Consider the following 20,555-nt stretch of genomic DNA (forward strand, 5'->3'; position numbering starts at 1 on the left):
GCAACACTCAATTTTTATACTAACAACCTATTATTGGGACATAAAGTCAATGGAGAAGCAAACCATCAAAGAAATTGCATTTTAGTAAATAGATTTATTTTATAGTAAATAAATCTAAAATTATTTTGGAGCTAGTGAGTTTAGCAGTAATTATGAACTTATTACACTGTTACAGTTCAGCTATATTTTATTCAATTTGGGGTTATTTCTTCCAAGGGTTTTTACATGAGGACTACTAGCTAAGAATAGAAATCTCCTTAGCCTCAGACAATTTCTGAAAATCACCTTCTGAAACTTTTTAATTTAAATCCAGTTTTTAAAAAACAGAATATTAATGCATTGTTCTGATGTTCTAATTTGTACAAAAACCAAAACTCTGCAAAACAATGAGATTAAAAATCAAAAATTCTAACCAAAAAATTGATAAATAATTGCAATCACATAATATGAATGAAATCATGATTTAATTATTTTATTAGAAAATCTATTGTTCTCAAAAAAGTCTGATTTACCACCACTACATTTCAACATCTATACAATCACAGTTAAAGTGCTAAAACTGAAAAAAAAATAAAGACTTAACTAAACATCCACACAATTCTAATGTAAACAAAAAGGTTCTTTATGGGGCGAGTGCAAGTTACAAGCTTTTCTCCTTTGCCATTTTAGCGTTGGACAAAGGCCCAACTAATGTATTCTTTATACCACCGGTTTGCTTCTGATGGTAAAACACAATAGTTCTCAACAATCCAATAATGTCAATGTCAGGAGAAGGAACAATCCCTGAACATGATTTTCAGTTACCATCTCAAATCAGGATTATGTTGATGATGACTACTGTTTGCCAAGCTTGCCACTTTGATCTGATTGTGGATAGATTACCAAACAGAAGTGTAGTTTTGGCATAGCTACCCCTCACATCTGCTCCTAACATGACAGAAGACTTGTGGCCACATGTGCTAACTATACAAAGAGGGAAATCGAGAACGAGCTGTAAGGAGTATCAGATTTGTGACTTCGGATATAAAAAGAATTTAACAGTTCTTCATTGTTGCTGAATCAGCCTCAGGGCAAGTACATTACACTTGGTGGCTTCCAATGATAGCTGTTTAGTAGAAAAGGAGTAGAAATAAGTATAGTTAGTTAGCCACTGCTTTCACCCCATTTCAACAACTAATCAATGTCAACTAAACCCAGCACAAGATTTCATTGCAAATAATGCAACAGTCTACTTCTATACCTCAAATTACTCAAGTACAGCCACTACAACTTGCCCAGAATAATTTTTTTTAAAAAATTAAGAAACCCACAATTTCTCTATCTTCATTACTCTTTTTGATTATTCTTTATAAATTCCCAACATTGGCATTTTCTTCTGTCATCTAATGCACCTTTCTGCTTGCATTTTTTGTACCATACCTCACTTATTGCAATTCAGATTAAGTGTTACTTTTGGGAGGTGGGTTGGAGGCAACTGGGAATGGAAGGAATCAGTTCTGTCTTCTTCCTTTCTACGCATTCTATGCCATGCACCATTCACAATGAAAATGTCTAATTTTAGAACAAAAAAGAACTAATAATTGCCAAAGAAGTTGACAGACGAGAACACTGTTGTAGAAGATAATGATATTTGGAAAAAGCTAAGCCAGGGCTTGGAAAAGTCGAAAAATTGGTGGAGGAGCACTAGAGATACTAGTTCCTGAGTTAAGGTGTGGGAAATAGGAGAACAGAGATGGCAATGAGTAATAATTTCATAATATTGATTTTGTAGAAAATCGAAAGGGTACATAACAAGTATGTTGAACTTTTCAGGAACAAGGGAAAACTGAAGAGAACTTTATTGAGTACTGTCCAGAATGTCAGAAAAGTCTCCTGGATATATTCAAATATATAGCTTTAGCAAGTTAAACATTTAGTCACCAAAGAGCTGTATGTACTCTTTGGAAGCAGTGAAAATTTTTAGATGTTTAATGTTGATGAATGAAGAGCTAAATGTTAAACAGGTAAATACTGATCTGTATAAAATGTCAGAAAATAAAGGCATTATTAGTTAGCAACTGTAACAAGAGAACTGATGAATATGTAGAGTCCACTTCAACAAAAAAGTTGGACTGCGTATGAAGGAGGTTAATGTTGTGCAACAGGAAGGAAATCTCTTGAAAGTGAAATGAAGTTCACAGACTGATTTGTTTGGATTTACATGAACACCCTCTCTGAATTAATGGGTTGGAATAACTAAACCCAGATTAAATCAGACTTTTCAAAACACAGATAGTTACTTGGTTCTCATTTTAGTGCTCAATGATAATAGAAACCTAGGGTATAGGCTAACAATTGAAAAGGCCAAAGACCAACTAGAGTAAAAAAAATTTACTAGGGAAGGGCCAGCTAGAAAGACTGTCAGGCAAAACTGTAATTGAACAATGGACAGTTCTCTGAAGAAGAGACAGTTCAAGTACAGTTGACATACATCCCCACAAAAGAGGAAAGGTAGGGAAGCTAAAGCCAGAGGACTTGGGTGACAAGAATGATAGATACTGATAATAAACAGAGAGAAAAAGGACACATGTCATAATAATAAGCAAGAACCAGGCTGAATATAGAAAGAAAAGAAAAATAACAGCAAAGAGAAAGTATGAGAAAAGGCTAGTAACTGACGTAAAAAGGAACAATTATGAAAGGGGTGCAGAAGAGGGTGTAAAGAGGAATAGGATTGATTAGGGACTAAAGATGGAATTGATAGAGAGATAGAAAGCATGACTGAGGAAATACATGATTACTTTGCATTCATCTTTAGCAAAGATGATATTGCCAAAGTCATAGTGAAACAGGAGACAGTTGAGACAAAGGACTGCTTTAAAAACTGATAAAGTAGTATTAGAATGTCTGCTATACTTAAATCTACTTTAAGTCACCAGAATCAAATTAGATGGGGATAAAGGGTGAAAATTGTGGAGTTACTGGATTCAACCTTCCAATCCTTGTTAAATGTAGGTGATGCCAGAAGACTGGAAAACTGCAAATGTCAGAGTCCTATTCAAAAAAAAAGATGCAAAGAATAAGCCCAGCAACTACAAGTAATTCCCAATGTATGTCCTCTAAGCTGTACGGCTGCACAGCTGCTTAGAGATTCCTTGCACAGGTGTCCCAGTGCCACTCCCAAAACAGACTACTGGTTTCAGAAGCCGCTGCCATACATGGCACTCTGAGGTCCTTGCAGCAAAAAAAACATTAGAGGGAATGTTGGTCAATTCCCTTAACATTGTTGGCAAAAGCTTTAGAAATAATCTGGGTTTAGAGAAATAAATTTTTGATAGCTTTCTGTAATTAAGAACAAGTCGTGTTTAATTTGATTGTTACTTCATCAAAAAAAAGATTGATGAAGGTAATGTGGTTGATGTGGTCCACACGGACTTCCAAAAAATGTTTGAGCAAATGTCAAATAACATGCATGATAGCAAAGCTGAAGCCTATTGAAGGAAATTGTTGATGTGAAAAATAAGTTGGCTTATGACAGGAAACAGCGATCATTGGTTAATAGTTGGTTTAGACTGGTTGAAGGTATACTGTGCTTAGTGATAAGACCATAACTTTTCTTAACCTGTATTCATGACCTAGGTCTTTGTGTGGCACATTTTCAAAATATGAAAATGACACCAATTTTGAAGCATTGTAAACTATGAAGAGGATAGTGACAGACTGTAAAGGAGCATAGACCACAGTATTAGAATAGGTAGATAGGTGGCAGTTGAAATTTAATGCAGATATACAAAGTGACAAGTTTTGGTTGGAAGACAAGGAGAAATAATATAGAGAATACAATTCTCAAAAGGAGGCGTACCTAAGGTCGAGGAGGATGGGAACTGACAAAGCCCTTGAAGTATACAAGGAATGTAGGAAAGACCTTAAACAAGGAATTATAGGGGCTAAAATGGGGTCATGAAAAGTCGTTAGCAAAACAGGATTAAAGGACAATCACAAGGCTTTTCACACATATATAAAAAGCAAGAGGGTAGCCACGGGAAGGTTTGGCCCACTCAAGGACGAAGGAGGGAATCTGTTTGTGGATCCACAAGAGGTAGGTGAGGTCCTAAATGAAAGCTTTGCGTTGGTATTCACCAAAGAAATGGAACTGGTGGAGGATGACCTCAGGGAAGGGAGTGTTGAATTTCTAAGCCAAGTTGCTATTGAGAAGGAAGAGCTGTTGTGCATCTTAGAAAGTATAAAGGTAGATAAGTCCCCGGGTCCTGATGAGACCTATCCCAGAATATTGAGGGAGGCAAGAGAACAAATTGCTGGATCACCACTGGGTGAGGTCCCAGAGGTCTGGAGAATGGCCAATGTTGTCCCATTGTTTAAGAAGGGTAGCAGGGATAATCCTGGAAATAACAGGCCTGTGAGCCTCACGTCAGTGGTAGGGAAATTATTGGAAAAGGTTCGCAGCGATGAGATCTGCAAGCATTTAGAAGCAAATGGACTGATTAGCGATAGACAGCATGGTTTTGTGTGGAGGTCATGCCTCACTAACTTGATTGAGTTTTTTGAGGTGATGAAGATGATTGATGAGGGAAAAGCAGTTGATATTGTCTATACAGACTTCAGTAAAGCCTCTGACAAGGTCCGTCATGGCAGACTGGTGCAAAAGGTAAAGTCACAAGGTGAAGTCACATGGTGTCGGAGTGAGCTGGCAAGATGGATACGAACTGGCTTAGTCATAGGAGACAGAGGGTAGCGGTGGAAAGATGCTTTTTGGAATGGAGGATTGTGACTAATGGTGTTCCACAGGGATCAGTGCTGGGACCTCTGCTGTTTGTGACGTACACAAATAGCTTGGAGGAAAACGTAGCTGGTCTAATTAGTAAGTTTGCAGAATATACAATGGTTGGAAGAGTTGCAGATAGTGAGGAGGATTATCAGAGGATACAGCAGAATATAGATTAGTTGGAGGCATGGGCAAAAAAATGGCAGATGGAGTTTAATCTGGACAAGTGTGAGATGATGCATTTTGGAAGGTCAAGTACATGTGGAAATTACACAGTGAATATCAGAACCCTTAGGAATATTGATATGCAGAGGGATCTGGTGCGCAGGTCCACAGATCACTGAAGGCAGCAGCGCGGTAGATAAGGTAGTAAAAAAGGCCTATGGTACGCTTACCTTCATTGGAAGGGACACTAAGTATAACATAGGCAAGTTACGCTGCAGCTTCATAAAACTTTTAGTCAGGCTGAACTTGGAATATTGCCTACAGTTTTGGTCACCACACTACCAGAAGGATGTGGTTACTTTGGAGAGAGTAGAAAAAAAAATTTAACAAGATGTTGCCCGGTATGCGGGATTTTAGCTGTGAAGAAAGGTCAGATAGACTGGGGCTTGTTTTCACCGGAATGCAGAAGGTTGAGGAGTGACCTGATAGAAGTTTATCAGATTGTGAATGGCATGGAGAGAGTGGAAAATATGAGGCTTTTTCCCAGGGTGAAGGGGTCAATTACTAAGGGACATAGGTTTGAGGTATTGCGCGTCCGCGTGTGTGTGTGTGTGTGTGTGTGTAGGGAGGGGGGGAGGTTTAAGAGATGTGCAAGGCAAGTTTTTCACACAAAGGCTGGTGAGTGCTTGGAACATGCTGCCAGAGTTGGTGATGGAAGCAGACAGAATAGCAGCATTCCAGAAGCACCAGGACGAATACATGAATAGGACGGAAAGAGTAAGTGAAGACAGTTTTCTTATAGAATGACAAAATGCGTCGGCATAGGCTTGGAGGGGCAAAGGGCCTGTTCCTGTGTTGTATTGTTCTTTGTTCTCAAAAGGAGCAACTTTGACACGTGACATGACTGGAGAGGGTACAGAAAATACACACAAAAATGGCTCTGGGAATGCAACACCAGCTACGGAGATAGACTGGTGAAACTAGGGCTGTTCTCATTAGAGGAGAAGGTCGAGAGAAATAATTGAAGAGAATACCGGAGAAACTCAGCAGGTCTGATAGCGTCAGATTCTGAAGAAGTCAAACCAGATTTAAAACAAACTGTTTCTCTCTCCACAGATACTGCCAGACTTGCTGATTTTCTCCAGGATTCTCTAGGCTTGTTTCAGATTTCCAGCACCTGCAGTATATTGCTTTTATTTAAAGTTTATAGAAGATTTCACAGAGTTATTCAAAGTCCTAAGAATTCCAGGAAGAATAAATAGAGAAAAGTGTTCACGTTGGTGGAAGGTTCAAGAACAGGAAAATTTAAGTTTACTAGCAAAGGACTAGAGAGGCATAAAGAAAAAGCTTTTAATGTGAGTGCTAAGAAATCTGGAATGTATTCCTGATGGTATCGTGGAAGCAGATTTAATAGTGGTTTTCGAAAGGAAAGTGGATAATTATCAAAGAAGAAACATACAGGGTTATGGGGAAAAGCCCAAGGAGTGGAATTTGTTGAGTAGCTCTGAGTCAGCATGGCTATAACAGGCCAAGTGGCTTTTCTGTGACGTATGTATTCCATGATTCTCTAAATACATCACTATTCCAGCTTAGGTCACTAAGGAATGATAACATGCAGGTAGATACAAGGTACTGAGAGTCTGATCAACTGTTTAGAAACTTCATTTGATACTTTTTACAGACTCAGCACATCCTCAAATACTTTACAGCCAACTGAAGTGTAATCACTATTGTAATAAAGGTAGCAGGTAATTTGTATGAGCAGGATCTCTCAGACATGTGATAGTGACCAGAAATGTTAGTTGTGGAATATTGTTTTTGCATAACTGAGGGAAAAGATGGGATTTAATGTACCTCTGACAGTGCAGCAACTTGCCAGTACTCATAAAACAGTGTTGGCCTAGATTTTGTTCTCAATACTGTAGAACGGAGCTTGCATTCCTTTATTTTTTGAATCAGGGATCAAAGTGGCACCACTGAATTATGGATGGCACCAGTGAGCTGGATTGGAGGGTCTCAGAGGTCTTCACTGTCCTTTGTCATCTGCATTATACTAATTGGATATTTCAGAATTACTGTGACATTTAATTACATAGAAAACACATTTGTGAAGATACTGGTGAATGTTTGAAAGTACCTACTTAGGCTAAGGGTCGGTTGAAAGTTTGGCAGGATACCCAATCTCTAGGTTTTTCCAATTTTTTAAGTTTTGTTTCAGTTCATTTCAGGCAAACTGCAATTGGAAAGTTATTTTGTTTGGAGGGATACTAACAGGATCACCAACAGATATTTTAGGTAATGAATGAACCCAGAGTTGCAGGTGAAGGACTTTCCATCAGCAGTATAATTCATTTGTCCACATTATTTTTACTTTTGAGGTGGGTGGCAGAGTGTGCTGGGAGTGGGTATGGGGCAATACTATTCCAGAACCATTAAGCTTTCCCATCACATGGTATAACAATAACTTTGAGGTGTATTGCATCCCACCTTAACAAGAAGTTCCCCATTTTAAAAAAATTCTTTCATGGCATGTAAGCATCATTGGCAAGGCCAGCATTTGTTGCTCATCACCAAATATGTACTTTAGGGCACAACTCCATTTCACCACCCATAAACCCTGCCCTTCATTAGCAACATGTTATTTGGCAAAGCTGCCTCATCTGTTACTTATCCTAATGGTCAGATATTAGAAGGAGCACTGAGGTAGCACTGCAACGTCCTGACCCAAATAAAAACTAAACAAAAAACTGTGCAACAGCCCCTTTACAAAACCCACCTCATTTCAAGTACATACAACGTATTTTTACACTTTATCACATCATTTCATTGTTTCTTTCATACCGTGCATCCAGTTTCTAATAACAGAATTTAATCTTAGAGATGGGAGTTCTGAAAACTAACAGGTTTGCTATTAATGTTCTTACCATTGCAGCCATAAACATAATAAAAACAGTTCCAAACAATGATCCTTTTGACTATCATGTAGACATGAGAATGGTATCAAATTTTGCATAAGGTATGTGTTCATCTAAAGATGTCTCAGCAATGATCTAAAAAGTTTTTTTTTACATTATGGATCACATTGTCCTTGAAGAGGAATCCAAGCTTTCTACCCTCCCAGTTTTATAAAGTACCCAGAATGAACAGCAGTCTGTTTAGGAATGAGATGCCACTTTGAACTTCCTTCTCTTTCGTCTTTATATTGGTTGCATCAGTTGAAATACATCTAAACTTCTGTTGTTCCAAAGAAGAGTTCAAGTCTTTTTTATGTCAGCAACTATCTAAACCTCCTTGCCAGCATTAATGACAGTAGATGAAACTGCAATTAACAAGACCTATTATCTATTTTGCTGCCATTGACCTAATGTAACAACTGCCAGTAAACAAACTCCCTCTTGTAAATGCTCTGTAAACGGCATTTCCCATCTTCTGTTAAACAGTTTGCCTCCTTTGCTTTGCCTTGGAAAGGAGGTTACATTTAGGCACTTGTGCAGTCTTCCTCAATGACCCGGTTCATGCTGGTACCATGCGTAATATGAGTTGCTGGGTTGGTCAGGTCCCTGATACTGCTTTGGCGGGACTGGTCATTCAGGCGGTGCTGGCTGCTTTGCCGGGACTGGTCATTGAGCCTTGGCAGACTACCATGCACCAACCGTTCATCCAAACCTCTGAAGCTGCATGGTGTATATCTGATAAAAAAAAATGGGCGAGGTTCCAATTAACCATCACATAGATAGTGGGTTACTGCAAAAGTTTATAAAACATTGTGGGCTAAAAAGGGCGGGGTGGGGGGGTGGTGGTGGGTGGTGGCTGGTGGTGGAATGGGGCTTCAGAACAGCAAAGTTGATTGAGTTTTGAGAGTACCATAAAACAATGTTTCAGTGAGTCTTCTGTTTGAGCATTGATGGTGGAGACAGAAATCTGGTTTATTGGACCCCACTGACTGCTAATGAAAAGTGGGGATCCTAACCTGAATGGATATTCTCCCTGCACATCAAAAACACTGCACCTCCCCCACACTTCAGTTTTTGCAGTTTACAAATGTTTACATCTAAAATGTGGTGTAATGTTAATTAGAAGCCTCCAAATAAACTTTGCACTCTCTCTTGCCTGCTGCTTTGGCAGGGTCCTGGGTATATGTTGTTTCTGGAAAATGTTTTAAGGAAAACAAACTGCATCCCGATATCCTAGTATAAACAGAATATGAAAAACTTAATTAATGTAGTCTTTTAATCTTTCTCCATTTGTGTCTTCTTATTGCCATATGAACACTGCAGGTCATTTCATCACTTGAGGCCTGCTAGGCTTTGCCCTCATGCAATGTCTGTACATGTACCATTCCAGCAGAAGCTGTGGACAGATATGGCACCCCTAGCAATGTCCAGTTGATGCAAGGGAAGGACCTTATTATTGATTTTATCCTTTGATCATGCTCCACTGCTCGATAAGATCATGGTTGATCTTTTATTTTAACTCCATCTTCCTTAATGCCCCTAGCAGCCAAAAATCTATTGGCATCTGTTTTGAATCTGTTCAACGGTGGAGCATCTGCAGCTTGCTGGGATAATGACTTTCAAGCATTCACTTTCCCTAGAAAAATCTTTTCTTATTGCAGTCTTAAATGGCCATTCTTTATTCTAAGAATGAATGCTATAGATTCTTCAATCTCAACATCTACTGATAATTTGTTTATTTCAATTAAAATTGCCTCTTATCTTTCAAGGCCTCCACAGGATATAAGCCTTATCTACTCAACCTATCCTCAAAGGCCAAGTGCAGCACTCCTCTCCAGGGTATGTTCTTCCTCAGAAGAAGAGACCAATATTGCACGCACTACTCCAGGTGTGCTCTCAGCAATACCCTGTATAATTGAAGTAAAACTCATTTATGTTTATACTTGAATTGCTTGGTTACAAAAGCTAGTAAATACACCATTTACTTTTCCACTTTCTTGCTGTCCCAGCAAGTTAACTTTCTACGCTTCATGTACAAGATCACACTAGCGACTCTGAATGTAAACATTTTCCAGTCTCTCATCATTCAAAATATTCCTTTTTAAACATTTTTGTTACCCAGTTGCATCTGCAATGTTCATGATCACTCACTCAACCTTTGTCCCTCTACAGTGTCTGTGCATCTCCATCACAACGTCTATTCCCACATAACATTATATTATCAGAAAATATACATGAGAGGACTGAGTAATATATCAAAGTCACTAACAAAGATTTCAATCAGCTCAGAAGTACTGCTCTTTGTGGTTCACCACTGGTTACAGCCTGACAACCCAAAAATGTCCAGTTTATTCTTTGTTTTCTGCTCCTTAATTAATCCTCAAACCATGTTCATATTATTGCCTTAATCCTATGGGTAATAACCTCTTCTGTGGTATTTACTGAATGCTGCTTTGAACATTCAACTGTAGGGTGTACATAGTACATTCCCTCTTATCCATCTTACAAGTTACTCCTCACACCACCACTGCATTTGCCAAACATGTTTTTAGTTTTATAAATTTGTATGACTCTACATAATTTTGCAATTTTCGAATTGTCACTATCATGTTCCTAATAATAGATTCTTGCAGTTTTTCTACTACTTGTGATAGGCCAACTGGCCTCTGTGTTCCCGTTCTCTCACTTCTCACACCAAACCTATGTTTAATACCACCCAGTCCTTGGGAACTGTTTGAATCCAAGGAATTCTGGAAGATCAAAACTAATATATTCATTAATGTTGCAGCTGTTTCTTTTAAGACCCTGGAATGTAGGTCATTAAGACCAGGGATCTGTTGCCAATTAGTTCCCTTAAACCATTATTTTTTCACTTCTATAACAGGTTTCTTTAACTTCCTCATTCTTGCTAAGCCTTCAGTTCTCCATTACTTTCAGAATGTTCTTGGGCATTCTGATGCGAAGGCAGATACAAAGACATTAAACAAACTGCTTTGGCATTTCCTTATTCTTCATCATAATTTCATCTCCATCTGTCTCTAGTGACTTGTTTACATACCTACAGGGACATTTGCAATCTGATTTTATGTCACTTGCTAGTGTCCTCTCATACTCCCTTTACTATTCCCTGCTTGATTTATTTGTTACTGAATTCCAAAATCCTCCCACTACTTGAGTTTACCACTCTTTTCACAACTAAGTTCTTTGTTTGATCTAATACCATCTTTTAACTTCACATTAGACATGATTAGGCAGGTTTCTGGGTTTTTTTGGTGCCTAAAAGGATTGCAAATTTAATTCAAACAATTGTTGCCTGGGGGAGGGGGAACAGCTAGAGGTCCTACTCCAGATTGGGACCAATAACGTGATTATGAAGGGGATGTGATCCTGCAATTAAGGAGCCAGGCAGAAAATTAGCAAACTGCAACTCAAAAGTATTAATCTCTGGATTACTCCCAGTGCCATGCATCTACAAGTGGAAGAAGAGAGAGGAATATTTGGCTGGAAAGATGGTGCTGCAGGGAGGGGTTTAGACAGCTGATAAAATGAGATTGATTCTGGGTACCTGTACAAGCTGAATAGATTACACATGAAAAGTGAGCACTGAGCTCCATGCAGGCTGTTTAGCAAGTGTTTGGGGTTGGAAGAAGAGATGTGAAGAACTCATTCAGAGAGGACATGGGCCTAATGGCCGCCTGCACAGTGACAATTCTGTGATTTCAATATCCTTTTCCATCAACATCTTAAAAACAGATGCAGTCACCAGTTTAGCAGCTTGTATGTCACTAAAATTTAAAAACAGGAATAAAAGTAATTAACAGTGGCCCTTGAACATTTCATTATGTTTTGCCACTACTGAATTTGAAATTGAAATGTGACAAATTAAGCTGATAATTCAGAATATTCAGTTCTTCAACACAGTGTGTTGGTATCATTTCAAGGAAAGGCTCCTGAAGGGAAATGCGGAAACTGATGCTTGTACTATACTATTGATTCACAATAAAATCTTTGTTAATCTCAACGTCATTTGTTGCCTAATTAGATGTACGGATGGCATTGTATTAAACATTTACTATATATTTTTACATATGATTTACAGCACAGAAACAGGCTAGTTCGTCCATGCCACTACATCTGTTCTACATGAACCTGTTCCCACCCTGCTACATCTACTCCTCTGGACATATCCCTCTACACTTTATTCCTTCATATGCTTATCCAATTCCTTTTCGATACATCTTATGCTAGCCATTTAAACTACTCCATGCACTACACATTCTCACCACTCTTTGGCTGAAGAAGTTCCTCTTGTATTTGTTTACTGGATTTTAGTGACTATATCACAGATATGGCTCCTAGAACTGGTCTCATCAAATGAAAACATACTTTATATGTCTACACTATCAAGCCTGTTCACAATTTTAAAGGCCTCCAGAAAATCATCCTTCAGTCTTCTCTTCTCCAGGAAGATGAGCCCTACTCTGTTCAGATCTTTCCAGTAACTCTCAGTTTTGGTCATTTCCATTTGCAAATTGTCAGTTACCCTGCATCTTTCTTGCACCCACATATTAGGGTTAAGAAATGGTTACTCCTCAAGATGTGGTCACTCACTGTGAAAGAATACTAACAGTTAAGCAACACTGCTTAGTTCAAATTTACACCCATGCATTTAGGAAGACTTCATAGAATCATAGAATCCCTACTTTGTAGAAAGGGGCCATTCTGTTCATTGAGTCTGCACTGACCCTCCAAAGAGATTCCCACCCTGACCCATACCATCGCCCAAACCCCTTAATGTTACATGGAGTTTTTACCATGGCTAACCTACACATACCTTGATACTACAGGGCAATTTTTAGCATGGCCTATTCACCTAACCAGTACATTTTTAGACTGTGACAGGAAACCAGAGCACCCAGAGGAAATCCACGTGTCTTCACACAGACAGCTGCCCAAGGTTGGAATCAAACACAGTTTCCTGGCGCTAAGGGGCAGCAGTGCAAACTACTGTGCCAACATGCCACCCCCTTCTGTTCCTCATACCACATTAGTACCGAGCTAGGACAACCTGACTGAACAGTGCAGTTGTCTATCTGATGCTTTCATTTTAAAAAAGTCTCTTTAATATGCAATTTGTATTTCTGCAATGGCTCCACTCACCTGCCATCTCTTGATCTGTGCAGGCTGCCGTGGTAACTGCTGGGTTTACTGTGGACACTGCCAGCCTTGCTCCTTTGGTCATCCATGATGGCAAGTTGCTGTGAGGAGGCATGAGTGGAGGTTCCTTGTGTAGAGGTGCCTCGGGATTTGCGGATGATTGGGGTGTTGGGGTCTCTCAACAGTGACTGAGCAAACTCGGGTTCCTGCAGTACTTGGCGACTCTCATTTACAGAACTGAAAAGGGAAAGGCAGGAGATATGGGTCAATTATAGAATCCAGTTGAAGTTAAAAGCTTAGGCAAACTATTAGGTTTCAGTTATCTCCCATCTCTAAAAAGAAATTTTATTATTGATTAGTTTCTGACTACCAGCCCCAGCTTTTAAAATGTGTCAAAATTTAGGTATTTTAGCCATGGAAAGGGTGCAGTGCAGATTTTTCAGAACAAGGGAGCCTCATCTTGAAACTACAGCCACGTCATTCAAAAATATCAATCAGGAGCATTTAATTCCTCACAAAAACAATAATGAAAATTTGGAATTTTCACCAACAATAAGCTATGGATGTTGGGTGACAATTCGAATATTCAGGACTGACAGACTTTCGGGAGGCAAGGTACCAAGGGATGTGCAAATGGAGTTAAGATGCAGATCAGTCATGATCTGACTGATCTGCTAGAACAATGGAACATGCTCAAGGGCAGAATGGTCTCCTCTGAAGAGATCCCCAGGGAAGGAACTTACTTCTCAATGCATGCTAAGAAGTGCAGATACTTTCTGAATAAACTTAGTGTAATAAGTTCCATGACGTGGAGATGCCGGTGTTGGCTCGGGTGGACAAGGTCAGAAGGCACACGACATCAGGTTATAGTCCAACAGGTTTATTTGAAATGACGAGCTTTCCAATTGCTGCTCCTTCGTCAGGTGAAGGAGCAATGCTCCAAAAGCTTGCGATTTCAAATAAACCTGGTGTCGAGTGACTTCTGACCTTAATAAGTTCCATGTATCTTTTTCAAATGAACAATGTCTACTGAACTTCTCACTACAACCCCAGCCACTGCCCATTAACTGCTAACCCGGAGAGATCTGGCGATCCAAAGCTGTGGGATCTTTTGGAACCCACTTACCCTAGGCAGCAACTGATTGGTTGTATTGGGAACACTAATTCACCGGACTCAGTGACCTTACACAAGATGAATTAAAATTTACAAAATTTCACTTGTTCATTCATCAGTACAGACAGAAACAAACAAATGGCTCATTAGGCACAAGTACAGAAAATGCTGGAAGTTGTGAGGTGACTGTTGAAAAAACACGGGTCAACGGAGCTACTATAATTCCAGTATGAGCTGTGGATCAGTGCCTAACATTCAGAAGGTCGTGAGCTAACAGCCCACATGTTACAAATATAAAGTTTGTTCCGGTTTGGGATTCTGTCATTAACTTAGGGTAAACCGGAGGAATGAAGGGGGGAATGTCACCCATTCTGAATTCCTTTTCACCATAAGCTTGGGTGACGTAAAGGCGAATGGGGTGCAAGAATTTTCCACTGGGAAGAAGGTACAAGGTTTTCACACCTGTGGATGATGGCAAGCGGACTTGTGATGACTGTGTGTAGACTGTTGGTCTCCAAGTCTCACAAGGAGGTGTTAAGAACTTTACATTTTATAACAAGTTATATCTGAAATGTCTATTAAATTCCGAGATAGAACAGACATTGGAAATCTGCAATGCTTTTCATTAGGGTTGGGCTTTCGGAAGGAAAAGTCAATAGAAAAATTTAGTTATTCAGAGTGCAGGTTTCTTAGGATATTCCTGAATCTCTCAGACAAGTCAGTTTGCAAGAACGTAAGGGAACAAGAGAGACAAAAAGAAACAGCCAGTTCTGCACATGAAGCAGAATAAGTGCTGTCTGATTACTCAGCAAGGAACTCATTCCCAGATAGAACAAACAGATTTGTGAGGATTTAAATGAGGAAGATTCACTTTGCTTTGGAAAGGAAGGTAACGCCAAAGTGACCCTCACTATGAAGATGAACACAGAGGTTAGACATTACACAACTGGGAAATGAAAAGGAAATATGCTGACTGAAATGAAAAATAACCTTGGATTAGTTCCTGCAGAATAAAATGTTCACTTAAAGGACAGAGGAAGATAGATTTGTGGTAGGGATTTTTGATCACAAGTCACATGGGGAACCTTTTCTGTGGTTTAAAGTTGCCCACTAAAATGAGTTAATCAAGATTTTTAGCTTTGTTGTTGTGTGAGCCTTCCAGTCACTAGAAATTCAGATATCCTTTTAAGTTATTGGTCTGTATAGGCTTGTAATACACTGTAGACACTGGAGAGATAATAAAGATTGACATTTTTGTTGATTGCAGTACTGAGGGACCATTGCACTGTTGGAGGTGCTGCTTTTGGATTGAGATGTTACATTAAGGTCTGTCTGCCCTCTAGTTGGACACAAAATCTCCCAGTTCACACCCCTCCCCTACCTAAAGATACCAGGGACAGGGCAAGCAGTGGGAAAAGAGGGCACCATTAGGAATGCCAGGGCACATGCCCCAGGTGTACTCACTCTTTCTTCTTGCGTCCATGGAAGAAGCTAGCCCATTCAAAGCAGGTCTTCTTACTGCCGACCCAGAATACAGAAGGAATTCCAACAACCAGAGCCATCAGGTACTTCATAAGGAAGAGAATAAGATCAGGATGACTCACCTGGGTCACCTAATGAGAGACAAGGATAATTTAACAATACAGCATTTTAAAACCAACTCAATCCATTTCATTCTATAAGGCCCACACCTCAATGATTAGTTTACTTTCTTTCGATGGATCCTGATTGATAACACACTATCATTCTCTATTCTACTACATCATGTCAAATCCTGGCCTGTGATCTCGGCTGCATTATAAACAGTGCATTTACCCTTTAATTATAGGGTGCAATGTCCTCTATTCATTAACTTAATCAAAAATGCTTGAGTAAAAAGGTTTTATAAATGTTGTTAAAACTGGTGAAGGGCAAAGTACAATCTTGCCCAACTAAATGAAGGTTGGTCTGTATTAATTACATTTATTAATGTATCAAATTCACTTGACACAGGCAATGGGAAAAATTAATAACCCTTCTAAACAATCTTCAATAACTTAAGACTTCAGGATTATATAGTAACAGTAATTTGTCTCCACAGAACCACAGAGGATCTGGTTTCAGGCTTCTCTTCTAGCAGTCAATAGCAGTGGTTACTTTCAGCATAAAGTTACTGAAAGAGAACTCATTATCAGTTACCTCATGGTGCTGTCTGAAGAATATTCACTCAAAACTAGATCCGACAAAATACCAAATCATATTGTAAAATCAATGTCTTGGACTGTTCCATCACCATTCCAGGGTATATCATGTTTCACCAGCAGGATAAACCTCCCAAAACGTGGATGTATGGTTTGTAGTCTGAATGGTGTGGTCCCAAAAATCCTGACAATGGACTCCTAACAGTCAAATGGCATCAGGTCAAAATGGGCAAGGGAAAGGTCTATGATTACCACTTACACCCAAGCTCTACACTGGAAGCCATTTGGAAAAAGCACAGAGAATAGCAAGAACCAGAGAATGTGCTATGGGTGGGGGAGTTCTGTGGTCCGTGACCAACAATAGTTTAATAGCTCCACTACTGAACAAGCTGACATAGTCCTGTATGATAGTTGCCAAACTGGGTGTGTAACAGGTGCTGCAAGGAACTAAATGAGGGAAAAATATACCTGACTACTGATTTGCCTGTTGTAGATGAATCTGTCCATGATAATACTGAAAAGTGTGACCAATACATAATCCTTGGGGTGACCCATATATAGGTATATTGTGGGGTCAATTAGCTCAACTGTAGTGCAGAAGAGTATACCAATAGCAATGGGTTCGATTCCCACTCTGATTGAAACAGATTTAGGCCCTGCTTCCTCATCCTGTCCTTTAATAAATTCATAGCATTAGCCATGATTTAACAAGCCTTGAATAATCAAAGATGCTATCTTGAGAAATATATGCTACATCAAAACACTATCACTTCCAGGTTTCCTTCAAGTCACATATCAGCCTGACTTGAAGATACATCACTGCTCATTCATCATTACTCAGAGTCATAGAGACATGCAGCATGGAAACAAACCCTTTGGTCCAACTTGTCCATGCCGACAAAGTTTCCCAAACTAAACTAGTCACATTTGCCTGTGTTAGGCTCATATCCATCTGAACCTTTTCTATTCTCCTATTTCCAAATGTCTTTTAAATCGTCTAACTGTATCTACCACTTCCCCTGGCAGTTCATTCCACGTATGAATCACCCTCTGTGTGAAAACACTGCCCCTCAGTCCCTTTTAAATCTATCCCCTCTCACCTAAAACCTATGACCCTAGTTATGAACTCCCCTACCTGAGGGAAAAGACCTTTGCCATTCACCTTATCTGTTCTTCTCATGATTTTGAAAACCTCTATAAGGTCACCCCTCAACTTCCTCTGCTCCAGTGAGAAAAGTCCAAGGTTATCCAGCCTCTCCTTATAATTCAAACATTCCAGTCCCAGTAACATCCTTTTAAATCTTTTCTGCACCCTGTCCAATTTAATGATATTCTTCTGATAGGACAGTAACTAGAACTGTACACAGTACTCCAAAAGTGGCCTCACTAATGTCCTGTACAATTGCAACATGATGTCCTAACTCCTATAACTCAATGGTCTGAATGAAGGCAAGTATGCCAAACGCCTTCTTCATCACCCTGTCTATCTCTGACGCAACTTCTAAAGAACTATGTACCTGAATCCCTCGGTCACTTTATTCAAAACCACTTCCCAGTGTCCTACATTAACTGTGTAAGTCTTGCCCTTGTTCATCTTACCAAAATGCAAAACCCCTTGCATTCATTTAAATTAAACTCAATCTACCACTGGCCCGACTGATCAAGATCCCTTTGTAATCTTAGATAACCTTCTTCACTGTCCATTATACCACCAATTTTGGTGTTATCCACAAACTTACTAACCATGCTTCCTAAATTTTCATCAGAATAGTTTTATATAAATGACAAACAGTGGACCCAACATCGATCCCTCTGGCACACCACTGGTCACAGGCCACCTGTCCAAAAGACAACCCTCTGCACCACACGCTTCAAAATCTCCCCTCCCCCTACCGCATCCCAAAACCAGTCCAGCTCGTCCCCGCCTCCCTAACCTGTTCTTCCTCCCACCTATCCCCTCCTCCCACCTCAAGCCGCACCCCCATCTCCTACCGACTAATCTCATCCCGCCCCCTTGACCTGTCCGTCCTCCCTAGACTGACCTATCCCCTCCCTAACTCCCCACCTACACTCACCTTTACTGGCTCCATCCCCACCTCTTCGACCTGTTTGTTTCCTCTCCACCTATCCTCTCCTCTATCCATCTTCTATCCGCCTCCCACTCTCTCACTATTTATTTCAGAACCCCCTTCCCCTCCCCCTTTTCTGATGAAGGGTCTAGGCCCGAAACGTCAGCCTTTCTGCTCCTATGATGCTGCTTGGCCTGCTGTGTTCATCCAGCCCTGCACCTTGTTGCCTCTGCACCACTCTCTGTCTCACACCATCAAGCCAATTTTGTACCCAACTGGCAAGCTCTCCCTGAATCCCATGTGATCTAACTTTACTAACCAGTCTACCTTGCAGAACCTTGTCAAAGGTTTTCCTGAAGTCCGAGCAGACGTCGTCTACCACTCTGCCCTCATCTATCTTCTTGGTCACATCTTCAAAAAAACTCAAGCAAGTTTCTGAGACATAATTTCCCACGCACAAAACCATGCTGACTATGCCTAATCAGTCCTGGCCTCTCCAAGGACATGTAAATTCTGTCTCTCAGAATCCCCTCCAACCCACCAGTGACGTCAGACTCACCAGTCTTTGGTTCCAGGCTTCTCCTCGCAGCCTCTCTTAAATAAAGGAACAACATTAGCCACTCACTAGTCTTCCGGCACCTCACCCCTGTAGATTATACAAATATCTGTGCTAGGGGCCCCGCAATTTCTTCCCCAGCTTCCCACAATGTCCTGGGATACATTCAATCACGTCCTGGAGATTTATCCACCTTTTTTGTTTTAAGACTTCCAGCATCTCCTCTTCTGTCATATGGGCTGTTTTCAAAACAGCAATATTTATCTCCCCGGTTCCCTAGCTTCCATGTCTTTCTCCACAGTAAATACTGACTCGAAATATTTGTTTAGTATCTCTCTCATGTCCTGTGGTTCCACACGTAGACAACCTCGTTGATTTTTAGGGGCTCCTATTCTCTCCCTGTTTGCTCTTTTGCTGTTAATGTACTTGTAGAATGTCTGAATTATTCTTAGCCTTATCTGCCAAGGCTATTTCATATCCCCTTTTTGCCCTCCTGATTTCCCTCTTAAGAATGCCCCCACTTCCCTCATACTCTTAAAGAGATTCATTTGATCGCAGTTGTCTGTACCTGACATGCCTCCTTCTTATTCTTGACCAGAGCCTTAATATCTTTATTCGTCCATTGTTCCCTATTCCTACCAGCCTCACCCTTCATTCTAACAGGAACATACTGCCTCTGAACTCTCGTTATCTCACTTTCGAAAGCCTCCCATTTACCAGTTATCCCATTACCTGTGAACAAGTCTACCCCAAACAACTTTTGAAAGTTCCTGTCTCATACCGTTAAAATTAGCCTTGCTCTAAATTAGAACTTTAACTTTTATACAAAGCTTTTCCTTTTCCATAACTATTTTACAACTAACAGAATTATGATCATTTGTCCCAAAGTGCTCCCCAACTAATACTTCAGTAACTTGCCCCACCTTATCTCCCAAGAGAAGGTCAAGTTTTGCTCCTTCTCTAGTATGTACATCTGCATATTGATAAAAGAACTTTTCTTGAACACATCGGACAAATTCCTCCCTGTCCAAGCCCTTAATAACATCCTTTACTCCCACAACCAATAGAACAAATCAATGATCTACAACTGTCACATTTAATCATGAAATGATAGTGGGCAATTAAACTAGCCAGAGGAGGCAGATCCAAAATCTTCCCTTCCTTCAATGGATGGGGAAGCCCTGCACATCAATACAAAAGACAAAACTGAAACGTTTATCATCATTTGCAACAGAAGTGCCAAGTGGATGAACTATACACCACAAGATACAAGAGCAGAAGTAGCCCATTGGCCTTTCAAGTCTGCTCTGTCATTTAATTATATCATTGCTGAGCTTAAAATGCTCAATTCCATTTTCCTGCCCTTTCCCTGTAACCGTTGATTCCATTAACTAATTAACAATCTCAACCTTGAACATACTTAATAACCTTTGTGACAGCCTTCTGCAGCAAAGAATTCCACAGATTCATTACCCGAGAAAACATTCTTCCTTATGTGTCTTAAAATGGGCAACCGTTTGGGAGATTTCTTTTTGTGCCAAAGTGCATAACTCACATTTTCCCAATTATATTCCATCTGTCAAGTGTTCGCCTTCTCT

General features: G+C 40.0%; 1 protein-coding gene across 2 annotated transcripts in view; it reads right to left on the reverse strand.

Annotated features, from left to right (window-relative positions):
* Nucleotides 1–495: 495 nt before the first annotated feature.
* The window catches only part of LOC109911137 (frizzled-3), a 96,960-nt gene continuing 76,900 nt past the window's right edge, over nucleotides 496–20,555 (reverse strand). Inside the window, exons 6-8 of one of the 2 annotated variants that reach the window (XM_048597310.1) lie at nucleotides 15,617–15,765; nucleotides 13,042–13,275; nucleotides 496–1,105 (exon numbers count right to left, since the gene is read on the reverse strand). In XM_048597310.1, the coding sequence (XP_048453267.1) occupies nucleotides 1,066–1,105; nucleotides 13,042–13,275; nucleotides 15,617–15,765 (423 nt within the window). In that variant the 3' untranslated portion in view covers nucleotides 496–1,065. Of the gene's footprint in view, nucleotides 1,106–5,664; nucleotides 8,617–13,041; nucleotides 13,276–15,616; nucleotides 15,766–20,555 lie in introns of those variants that run through there. The other variant, XM_020510398.2, reaches the window with a different exon arrangement.

This window comes from Rhincodon typus, chromosome 5 (genome assembly GCF_021869965.1).
Source record: "Rhincodon typus isolate 14 chromosome 5, sRhiTyp1.1, whole genome shotgun sequence".
In the NCBI taxonomy this organism is placed as follows: Eukaryota; Metazoa; Chordata; class Chondrichthyes; order Orectolobiformes; family Rhincodontidae; genus Rhincodon; species Rhincodon typus.